Source organism: Lagopus muta, chromosome 12 (genome assembly GCF_023343835.1).
Source record: "Lagopus muta isolate bLagMut1 chromosome 12, bLagMut1 primary, whole genome shotgun sequence".
NCBI lineage: Eukaryota > Metazoa > Chordata > Aves > Galliformes > Phasianidae > Lagopus > Lagopus muta.
Genome location: NC_064444.1, coordinates 75000 through 86840, shown reverse-complemented (window position 1 = coordinate 86840; position 11841 = coordinate 75000). Strand labels below are relative to the sequence as shown.

At 42.7% G+C, this 11841-nt stretch overlaps 1 protein-coding gene across 2 annotated transcripts; it reads left to right on the top strand.

Moving 5' to 3' along the window:
• The first annotated feature begins 3 nt into the window (after positions 1-3).
• On the top strand, positions 4-11797 carry KARS1 (lysyl-tRNA synthetase 1). 2 transcript variants are annotated; one of them, XM_048958939.1, is made up of 14 exons: positions 4-95; positions 824-974; positions 1179-1344; positions 2213-2306; positions 2509-2695; positions 2875-3000; positions 4953-5072; positions 5993-6155; positions 6255-6428; positions 7153-7238; positions 8095-8180; positions 8501-8627; positions 11227-11370; positions 11673-11797. In XM_048958939.1, exons 1-14 carry the CDS (start codon positions 34-36, stop codon positions 11757-11759), a joined length of 1773 nt encoding a protein of 590 aa, XP_048814896.1. In that variant the 5' UTR covers positions 4-33; the 3' UTR covers positions 11760-11797. The 2 variants fall into 2 exon arrangements, with proteins under 2 accessions (XP_048814896.1, XP_048814895.1); XM_048958938.1 differs by lacking the exon at positions 4-95 and adding an exon at positions 120-320.
• The last annotated feature ends 44 nt before the right edge of the window (positions 11798-11841 follow it).

Sequence of the window (11841 nt, the reverse complement as noted above, 5' to 3'; positions counted from 1 at the left end):
ACCGATACCGGAAGCACAGCAGGAGCCGGGAAGATGGCGGCCGCAGCAGAGCGGGAGCTCGATCTGGCAGACTCCGAGTCGCGCCTCAGTAAAAAGTGAGGGTGGGCGGGCCGGCGGGGCTGGGGAAGGAGTGAAAGGGCGAGGCAGGGCAGGTGAGGTGAAGCGTACCGTACCGTGCGCCTGGCTGACTGGGGTGCGAATCTGCTCGACCATCCGTCGGAGCGTGCCATGCTGAGCCCCCCTGCTGTGCGGCTCTTCGGCTGGGCCTGGAGGGCCGCGCCCGCGCTCCGTTGGTGCCGGGTACCTCATAGCCGAAGCAGGTCGGTGCTCGGTGGTCCGGCCGCCCCCGCCTCTTTCTCCGTGAAGTCCTGAATGGTGGAGCTGGGGCTGTGGATGCCTACGGGACGTGGGGCGGGACGGGCCGTAAAGGCGGCTTCGTGCGTCTCGGTGGCGCCTGGCTTCCTGCGGGGCAAGGGCGCGTTCCTTCAGTGAGTGCTGCGTGGGGCAGCCGTGCTTCGTAACCGCTCGTGGGAAGGGAGGGCCCTGCGGACATCTGTCAGCACGCAGAGGCACTTTTTCCAGATTTGTTCGTACAGTATCCAACTAGGTTTTGTCCTTTTCTGGATATTTGTATCTTTTAGAGGATAGACCAAGAGGTCAGAAAAGATAACTCTTAAACATGCTTAAGCGTTGCTTTGTTTTTTGTGCAGAGGAGGGATGATGATAGGGTTGCTTGTACAGTCAGTTTTTGTCAGTCTTGCCACATGCTCTCCTACAGAAGTATCAGGGTATGCACTACATCCAATTTCTCCTTATTTTACAGTGAACTGAAGAGACGCCTGAAGGCTGAGAGAAAAATTGCTGAAAAGGAGGCAAAACAAAAAGAACAAAGTGAAAAGCATCCAAATAAACCTTTTTTGGCTGCTGATTCAGAGAACAACATTGGTGCTGATGAGGAAAGCTTGGATCCAAATGTGAGTGTGGACACATGCTTAATACTGTTCTGAAAATAAATGTTACTGATTTACATTTGATTTTTATTCACAGTGAAATAAGTAGTTGAAATAGAGAGTGACCTACATATTCCTAAATCAGAGCAGTTGTGTTTTAATGTGTAATCTGTGAAATATTTTGAAATTCTAACAAAGTCACTTGGTTTTGTTTGTTTCCTGCGACAGCAATATTATAAGATCCGTAGTCATGCAGTCCAGCAGCTGAAGGGCACCAATGAAGATCCCTACCCCCACAAGTTCCATGTAGACTTATCTCTCTCAGATTTCATAGGGAGGTACAGTCACTTGCAGCCGGGAGATCATCTGACAGATATCACAGTGAGAGTGGCAGGTAAGATATTATCTAAGATATAGGAAGATGGTCTGTTGCTTTATAGAATCAAGTTCTAGCTGATTTTAGAAGTGGGATGGTCTCTTTTCAAATTTTGCTGATCTTGCTGCTCCTCTTGGGCAGTTTTGAACTATTCAACATAGGCCCTTTCAGACTGAGCAGACTGCAACGTTCCTTATAAGCAGAAGATCAGATAGTGATTTGGGCTTCAGGATCCCCAAAGCTCGTGTGAACTTTTATGCAGTCTTAGTAGTTTTGAGGCTTTAACTGTCTCTCTTTCATGCTTAATGATCAGTGCAGGGCTGATGATCTTTTCTACAAGTGGTAATATTGTGGCTTTTGCTCCTGTGTCATAGAATCATACAATGAACTGTAGGATGGTTTGGGTTGGAAGGGACCTTGAAGGTTACCTGGTTCCAACTTCCTGCTATAAGCAGGGACGCCTCCCTCTAGACCAGGTAGCTCACAGCCCCATCCTGCCTGGCCTTGAATTCTTCCAGGATGGAGCATACACAGCCTCACTGGGCAACCTGTTCCAGTGTCTCACCACCCTCACAGTCAAGAATTTCTTCTTACTATCTAGTCTACTCTTTTCCAGTTTAAAACCTTTTCTCCTTGTCTGATCACTACCTGCCCTTATATAAAGTCCCTTCCCAACTTTTCTGTAGGCCCCCTTCAGTTACTGGAAGGCCATTCCTTGGAGCCTTTTGTTCTCTAGGCCGAAGAGTCCCAGCTCTCTTAGCTTGTCCTTGCAGAGGAGGTGCTCCAGCCCGCTGATCATCTTTGTGGCCCTTCTCTGGTCCTGCTCCAACAGCTGCGTCCTTTTAGGGACACGTTTCCCAATGACCTGCATTGTTTTGCTGCTTAGGTCGTATCCATGCAAAGCGTGCCTCTGGAGGAAAACTGATTTTCTATGATCTTCGTGGTGAAGGAGTCAAGTTGCAGGTCATGGCGAATTCCAGGTAAGTAAAAGTATTTGTATTAGCATTCTAAACTGAACTGCGTTCTGGGATTGGCTTGGGCAGTAATGTTTTGTTTTGGATGTTGTCAGTCATTGGCTTCCCTCTTACCTTCTTTAAGAATTTAGCTTGGGAAGAGATGTGTAAGACAACTGGAATGTTAAATTTTAAGCAAAACTGCTTATACTGAGTTTTGTAATTACAGGCTTTACAAGTCTGAGGAAGAATATTTCCGTATTAACAACAAACTGCGTCGTGGGGACATTATTGGTGTGGTGGGGAATCCTGGGAAAACAAAGAAAGGAGAACTGAGTATTATTCCTTATGAAGTAACTCTTTTATCCCCATGCCTGCACATGTTGCCTCATCTTCATTTCGGCCTCAAAGATAAGGTACCTGTCATACTTGCCACTTTTGGAGGTGACTTGACAGATAGTTTTGATTGAATGATCTTTTATGTTTGCAAATGATATTAAGAGAGCAAAGAACCATTCATCTTGTATTGGTACCCTTCATTTTGTTTTTTTGGCAGTCCGTTTTCTCTACCCTGTTCTAAAGATATTTCTTTCAGGAAACTAGATATCGACAGAGATATTTGGATTTAATTCTTAACGATTATGTGAGGCAGAAATTTATAACCCGTGCGAAGATTGTGACGTATATTAGAAGCTTTCTGGATGAATTGGGTTTCCTTGAGGTAAGACTTCCTTGTTATTTCTGTCTGCGTACCAAACATATCTGGAGCTTCTCAGTTTCAGGGATACTTTGTTTTCAAGTTCACATACCAAGTTATTCTGAAGTGAGAGCAATTGTCTCAGCACAGTGTATTTTATTAATTTACAGTAATGGAATCTGGAGAGGTTTTTTGTTGTTGTTGTTTTTCTTTCTTTTTAAAGTTATAGACAAATAGACGCTCGATTTTTAGAAAAATACTGCCATGCTCTCATGAGTATTGTATTATTCTTCAATTTATTGTCAGGGCTTGTTACTTTGCAGTCAGTTCAGTCCTCTGAAGTTGAACTGTATTTGTGGTTCTGGTACTGTCTGGGATGCTGCCTAGGCAGAAAAGAGAGCTCCTTTGGACCTTAGGCAGAAAAAAAAGTATGGACTTTGGAAGCATAGTCAGACTGCACAGGAAGACTGCAGTTCACTATTGCAGGGAGAAAATTTCTGTGACCACAGGTCATCTGATGCTGGCCAGTACTGTGCTGAATAACAAAGACAGCTTTTTCAAGTGTTAACAGCAAGAGAAGTGTTAAAGGAAATACTGGTCTGTTACTTGCTGAGGCTGGTTACCTCACAAATTGGGTTGATAAAGCAGAGATAGTACGTGTCTTGTTTGTTTATCCTGTCTCTAAACACCAGGGATTGTCCCTGGAACCCCTGGAATGCAGGGTTGGAGGACCATGTCTGGTGAAGTGCTAAGCTCCCAGTTGATATTGGTTTGGGGTGGACTTTGCTTTTGCAGTTGTAGTCTCCAAGGCTCAGTGGGTTTCACCCAGGGTACTGAAGAGTTGGCCAATGTTGTTGTGAGGTCTCTCAGTTTTTTATCAAAGATTCTGGGAATCTGAAAAGGTCCCAATTGATTGGAAGTTAGTAAATGTTATTCTGAATTCCAAGAGGGGCAAGAAAACAGGCCCTACTAATTACAGACCTTTCAGAGTCTTGCCTTTGGTGCCTGATAAACTTATGGTGAAGGTTATTCTGCAAGTTACTGAAAAGTATTTGAAACACAGTGCAGTCATCAGTCAAAATGAGCATGGGTTTATGAATGGAAGGCTGTACTTTACTCATTTAATATCCTTTCATGACATTGCCTGATAGACAAAGTGAAAGCAATGGACGCAATAAAAATTCTGGTACTGTCTCTCTCTGTATCCTTCCAGACAAAATGTATCCTTCTAGACAGAGTCACTCACAAGGTGATGAGTGAATAGTTTTCTGAAGGGTTGGGCTCAAAGAGGTGTAGTAAATGGGTTAGCACCAGGTTGGCAGCCCATCACTAGTGGTATTTCCAAGGGCTCAGCTTTCGGGCCAGTCATCTTCAATACTTCTATCAACGATCTGGACACAAGAGTTAAGTACTCCTTCATTTCCCTTGAGAGTAGAGGAAGCCTTGCAGGGTGAGCTTAAAGCTGTGTTGAGGGAGGTTCAGATTGACTGTTAGGAAAAAATTATTTGCTACGCCATAGGTCAGGCACTGGAACAGGCACCCCAGGAAAGCAGTCATGTCCCCAAGTTTGCCTGTGTTCAAGAAACATTTGAACTACGCTCTTAGATACGTGGTTTAACTCTTAGATTGCCATGTGTGGTGTTAGCGATTGGACACCGTAGTTCTCCTGGGTCCCTTCTATATGGTGTATGATTATGATGTTCTATAATTCAAAATAGCTTAAGTGACTTGTCTTTATTTGCTGCGTGGGAGAAGTGGCCTTCAGAATTGTTTTCATATACTAATATGTCAAAGAATAAATGAAATGCAGAAAATTTTCGTTAAAATTAATTGTGGTTGGTTGATTTGCTTGTATTATAGAGTTCTACTATAGAAATAAAAATGCCCTAAGGGTGAAAGCAGGGCATTTATTGCGGGAGAAGCCTGGAAACATTTATGCCAACGTTAATTTTCTTTATTTTGTTGTTATTTTACAGATTGAAACTCCTATGATGAATATAATTCCAGGGGGAGCTATGGCAAAACCTTTTATCACGTACCACAATGAGCTGGATATGAAGTTGTATATGAGAATCGCTCCAGAGCTTTACCATAAGGTAAAATATAAGCCTTTTGTGGTTAAGCCTATATTCTTCAAATTGTTGTGATCTCACACAATCACTGAATGGTTGAGATTGGAAAGGACCTGTGGAGGTCATCTGGTCCAAACGCTGTATTCAAGGAGGGACCCTTACCGCAGGTTACCCAGAACTGTATCCAAATTGCTTCTGAATATTTCCACAGAGGGAGACTCCACAACCTCTGACAGTAACCTTTGTCACTCTTTAGTCAACTGTGCAGTACAGAATATTTTCTGATGTTCAAATTAAGTTTGCTGTGTTTTTGTTTGCGCCCACTGCCTCTTCCTGTCACTATCATTGAAATGAGCTTGGCTCAGTCTTCAAGTTATTGCTTCAGATATTTATGTACATTGATAAGATTTCCCCTGGAGCATTCTCTTCTCTAGTCTATACAGTCCCAGATCTCTCATCTTTTTCTCATTGGAGAAGCGTTCTATTCAGTCATTCATCTTTGTGGCACTGATCTGTCACCAATGTGACCATGTCTCTCTTTTCCTGAGGAGTCCAGAACTGATCATAGTACCCCCCTATGATGTTACCCCGCCAGCACTTATTGGAGGAGAAGAATGACCTCCTTTGACCTGCTAGCAATACTCTGCCTAATGCAGACAATAGTATGTTAGCCTTCTTAGCAGCAAGGGCACTTCTCATTACTACATGATCCTTGGGGTCCCTTCCAACCCGGGTGATTCTGTGATTCTGTGATTTTGGGGGGGGAGGGGGGGGGGGGAAAAAAATAAGTGTAACTGAAGAGAAGATTATTCCTGCGCAACAGTGGACTCTTTGGAATGGCATTAACAGAATGAAACTTGAATCAAATTTGTCAGATGATGCAGTGGTTATGAGCACTGTTCTTTTGACAGTGTTAGTATTTATTTGCATTTCCTTCTGTTCAGATGTTGGTGGTTGGAGGCCTGGACAGAGTGTATGAAATTGGACGTCAGTTCCGGAATGAAGGAATTGATTTGACTCACAACCCTGAGTTCACAACCTGTGAATTCTACATGGCTTATGCAGACTACCATGATTTGATGGAAATCACAGAGAAGTTGCTTTCAGGTTACATATGCATTACTAATTAAAAAAGAGTAAGAATCTCCAAAGATAATTGCATATTATGTTCCATGCTCTCTTCTTAACTTCAGCTTCCTCTTATAGGGATGGTGAAGCACATTACTGGAAGTTACAAGATTACTTACCATCCAGATGGTCAAGATGGACAGGCCTATGAGGTAGATTTTACGCCTCCCTTCCGGCGCATTAGTATGGTGGATGAACTGGAAAAGACTTTAGGAGTGAAATTTCCATCAACTGAGTCTTTTGAAACTGAAGGTTAGATGTCGATTATGGATGTCTTAATTCTTTCTTAGGAAAAAGGGAGTAAAGATCTGAAGCCCTTAGCCTGCACTCCACCACCTACTTTCTCATGGTGGCATCAGTATGTGGAATTGCCTTTCTCCAGCCTTGTCTTTTACAAAAAAGTACAGAAAGAAGTGAAGCCTTCTTGCCATGAAGGCAAGATCTGACTGTCTTGCCTCTTTCTTTGTGGAGTATATGTAACACCATATACTCAGGAGGCATGATCTGAAGAGGTTTTGATCTGTTGAAGAGGCACAGCTTTTTACTTCTTATTTATTCTGTCTTTTGTGCAGTTGAGTCTCCATGTCTGTGATGACAGGTTAGGAATAAGATTATTTTTGTATTTCTAGAAAATGTGTGTATCTATTACTTAATTCTTGGAATTCAGAATTAAGGAAATATATTAGTGCACTTTTCAGTAATTTTTCTAATATCTGGCAGTAATAATGTTAGATTGTGTAACTTGTTCAGGTTTCTAAAATGCAAAATAACTTTTTTAATGTAAACTGATGAGAAGCAGATACCACTTTCATGGTGTTTGAAATTGACATTTAAGCTAATGTTTTCTGTTATGATTTCTGCTATTAATGTTTCCACTATTAAGATCCTGAGAATCACTCTAAGACATGTTGAAGCTTGCAGAAGGAAAAGATGTGGTTACTGGGGTGGCTCTTACAGTTTTTGTCTACAATTGCAGAAACTCGAAGGTTCTTTGATGACCTTTGTGCAGTGAGAAATGTGGAGTGTCCACCTCCTAGGACAACAGCCAGGCTTCTTGACAAAGTAAGTAAAGGTGGTTTGTTTGTCTGCCGGTTGGTTGGTTTTTGTTGTTGTTGTTCTTGTATTGCTGTCATCTTTGAGGATCTGTCTGTAGAAGTACCTGGACCAGGCTCTGAGCAACTTGATCTAACTTGCAGGAAAGTTGGACAAATGATTTCTATAAGTCCTTTCCAATTGAAATGATTCTGACTTAATAGAAGTCTCTTCAGAGCAAGTTTAGCTGCATGTGAGAAAACACTGACATGCACTCAAGCTATTTCTCCATGACAATGAGAAACCTCCCTGTGTTGAAATCCTGTCGTGTTCAATAAAATGCTGTTGACTGATGCATGCTTAGTATGAGCTCTAGAAAATGTTAGTGTGCAAAATGGATCTTTTAGGCCCAAGCCAGATCTGCTTTATGACAATTTCGTTGGTTTTGTTCAAGAGAACTATATATTTGTATGTACCTTACTGAATGGTAGATTTCAATATCATTTTTTTGGTTGGTTTTTTTTTTTTTTTTTTTTGATCAGTGGCATTAGTTGCTGCTTTTTCTGCTGCTTTTCTCATTGTCCTGTGCTATGATATCCAAATTAAAATATGGTACTATTTTTTTTTTTTTTTTTTTAGCAGGTTTTGCAATTTCGTTTTTCTTATCCAATTAGGACACGTTTTCTGTTTAAAGAAGACATTACTGTGATTATTAAAGCTTTTTGTTTTTATGGTTTGCTAAATGGATTCAAACCATTTCATGGTTTTACAGGAATTACTGAAGTTTTTCGCTTCTATAGTGAAGAAAAGGAAATAGGATGTTTGGGGAAGGTAGTGCTGGGAAGTGATGCTGTACTTTACATGTATTTTGCTTTTATTTTCCTAGTTAGTTGGTGAATTTCTCGAAGTCACTTGTATCAACCCAACTTTCATCTGTGATCATCCACAGATCATGAGTCCTCTAGCCAAATGGTAAGGGTATGATATGCAGTCATAATGTAATTCTTTTAAGTCCTTCACTCCTACTTTATTTAAAAACAAACAACAAAAACAAAAACTGGAGGTACTGATGTTACATGTTAGTTAAATATTATTCTGACACAAGCCTATATATAGATCTTGGTTCCTGAGCTGTGAAACCCAGCATCCAGAGGAGAGGTATGTTCATGCTGACTAGTCTAGACAGCTGTTGCTGCCAAATATGGGTAATGCACCCAAAGTAATGTACATGCCCTTTCAGTCTTGTAAATCCATTTTATTTAAGGTGTGGTTGATTTGTCATTTTCACATAGGCATCGTGTTCAACGGGGACTAACAGAACGCTTTGAGCTCTTTGTGATGAAGAAGGAAGTGTGTAATGCATACACAGAACTGAACGATCCTTTCCAGCAGCGGCAGCTTTTTGAAGACCAGGCCAAGGTAGGATGTTTCCCTAATAGGGAACCAATGATTTAGGTATGTATAAAAGTATTTTCAAATCTGTCACTAGTTCCTACTGATGAAAAGGGTTATGGTTACACAGAGTGAGCGTTCCTCACTTAAGTGAAAGCCTGTGGTTAAAACTTGTTTACCATACAGCAAAGTTCCTTTACAAGAAAGCAATCTAACCTCTGCTATCGAGTAGTACTTCTAGGCTTTGGAATATCTTTATCTTTAGTAAAGCATTTGGTGCTGCTAAACTGAGGAACCGTGGTCTGAACAATTGGATCTAAGGTGGACTGTGAACTGGCTGAAGGAAGGAAGCCAAAGAGTTGTGGTCAGTGGGACAGAGTCTAGTTGGAGGCCTGTATCTAGTCCCTGAAGGGTCAGTACTGGGATTAGTACTATTCATCAGTGACTTGGGTGAGGGAATAGAGTGCACTGTCAGCAAGTTTGCTGATGACACAAAACTGGGAGGAGTGGCTGAATGGCAGGAGACTGTGATGCCAGTCAGTGAGACTTAGGCTGGAGAGTTGGTCAGGGAGAAATTAGTGAAATATAACATGGGCATGTGTAGAGTCTTGCATCTGGACAAGAACAACCCTATGTAGCAGTATAGGTTGGACTGATGTGTTGGAGAGCAGCATAGGGAAAATGGGTCTGGGGGTCCTGGTGGACTGCAGGGTGATCGTGAGCCAGCACTGTGCCCTTGTGGCCAAGAAGGCCAATGGCATCCTGGGGTGTATTAGAAGGGCTGTGGTTAGCAGAGCAAGAGAGGTTTTCCTCCCGCTCTACTCTGCCCTGATGAGACTGCATCTAGAATGTTGTGCCTAGTTCTGGGCCCCTCAGTTCAAGGACAGGGAACTGCTTGAGAGAGTCTAGCGCTGAGCCACAAAGATGGTTAAGGCAGTGGAGCATCTCCCTTTCAAGGAGAGGCTGAGGGAGCTGGATCTCTGTAGCTTGAAGGAGACTGAGGGGTCAACTCATTAATGCTTATGAATATGTAAAGGGTGAGCGTCAGGAGGATGGAGCCAGGCTCTTCTCAGTGAAATTCAATGATAGAACATGGGGCAGTGGATGCAAGCTAGAACATAGGAGGTTCCACATAAATATGAGAAAAAACTTCAGTAAGGGCAACAGAACACTAGAATGGGCTGCCAGAGAGGTTGTGAGGTCTCCTTCTCCTCAAAACCCACCTGGACACATTCCTGTGTAACCTGGTCTAGGTGTTCCTGCTCCATCAGAGGGATTGGACGAGATGATCTTTTGATGTCCCTTCCAATCCCTGACATTTTGTGATTCTGTGGTTTTATTTCCCCCTTTTTTTTTTTTTTTTTTTTTTTTTGTACCTACAATGCTGATTGAAAAAAGCAGATAGACAGTTTAATCTGTCTTCCTGAAATTTGAAATTCAGTTATTTTTCCACAACAAAGCCTTTGTGTAGTCATACAACATGATACTTCTAGCTTCTTAAATAATTTTCCATGTCCAGTAAGAGTTTGAGTGGAATGACATATCTCATTTTCAGAACTGAATTCTTTTAAATTGGCTCACATAATAGAGCTGCATATTGGAAACTATTAAGACAACAAATGTGTAGAACTACATGTCTATACTGGTTTTGTTAGTAGTTACATATGCATACACGTGGATGCATGTGTGTGCATGTGATTGAGGTCAGATGGTGCAGTCTGCAGAAGTTCTGTTCTTCCTTTTCTTTCTGATGGCTTTGCAATATCTGAGAGGATTAAAAAATTGCCAAGCCCAGGAAAATATAATTTATGTTAAATAAGTTAATAGTAAATTTCAGAATGCTGTGTGCATGTTTGCTGCGCTTGTCTCTTTATAAACACGACCAGACTTTGTAGCCCTTTGATTGTGTGTATCGAATGAAAATTTCCCTGAAAATATAATGTTAAGGCAGAAATCGAGTTGAAGAGTGTCCATTCATATTTTAGGATTTCAGACTCGGAGTAGTTTGCTTTAAAACTGTTGCAGAATCTTGAAACTATGTGAGCCAAAATGTTTGTTGTTTCAATAGTTACACATAAGATTTATTATTATCACCTTTAGCATTTGGAGGCTGTTAAGTTTACATAAGAAGCAGCAGTTAACATCCCAGTGTTGTGGGTTTTAATATTTCTCTTGAAGGAAAATAAACAATCACTTAATTTTGTTTCATGAAACAAAGCAGTGATTCCAATGACTCTGGTCCTTAACTGTTTCTGCAAGCATTAAAGGGGGACTCGGAAGCAATGAAGAGCTTGAGAAACATTTGAAAGCAATTCATTGCATTGCGGTCTCCTGTCGTGCATCTCCAGATACAGCTTTCGCTAGTCAGGAGGCTGACTCTGGAAAAGAAACTTCTGGGTCATAAGGGAACTGAACTTTAGGTCGATTTGGAAACGTATACAGTGCACCTGCACAACTTCACAGGTGTGAGATTCCTTTGTCACTGACTTGTGTGGCTGTAGAGGGACTTAGTTCCATCAGTGACATGGCTGCTACAAACATCTTCCTCCTTTCTGGTAGGAGTTAATAGCACTGGTACTATCCTAGCTCTGTGCAAACACCCTTTACTGTTTATTTTCTCATATAGGCAAAAGCTGCGGGTGATGATGAAGCCATGTTTATCGATGAAAACTTCTGCACTGCACTGGAGTATGGACTTCCCCCTACAGCTGGTTGGGGCATGGGAATCGATCGCTTCACCATGTTCCTTACCGATTCCAGTAATATCAAGGTGAGTATTAGAAGCGGCAGTGCCTGCTGCTGGCTGCATCAGAAAACAGGAATGAGGTTCCGTAACGATGCAAAATAGCAGGGCCTACAGCCGTTTGTAGTGCTGTACGGCTTAGAACTCCGCCTCAGCGCAGCCGGCCCTCGTACCCCTCCTGCACGCTCAGCGGTAGCCGTAGGCGCATCGCCCTGCCCCGCTCCGCCCGTGTCTGGCGCAGGGCGGGGCAGAGCAGCGGCGGTCTCGCGAGACTTGTGCACGGCTGCGCTCTGCCGTCGGCGATCAGACCTCGGTGTCCGTTTTCGCAGGAGGTGCTGCTGTTTCCAGCGATGAAACCGGAGGACAAGAAGAAGGAGGGGCATCCCGAGCAGCCCGCCGAAGGCACCTCTGTGTGAAGCCCGGGGCAGCCACGAATAAACGCAGCGGTGTCTGCCGTGTGCCTGTTTCTTTCTGCGCCTGCGCGAGAGTCGCTTCTCC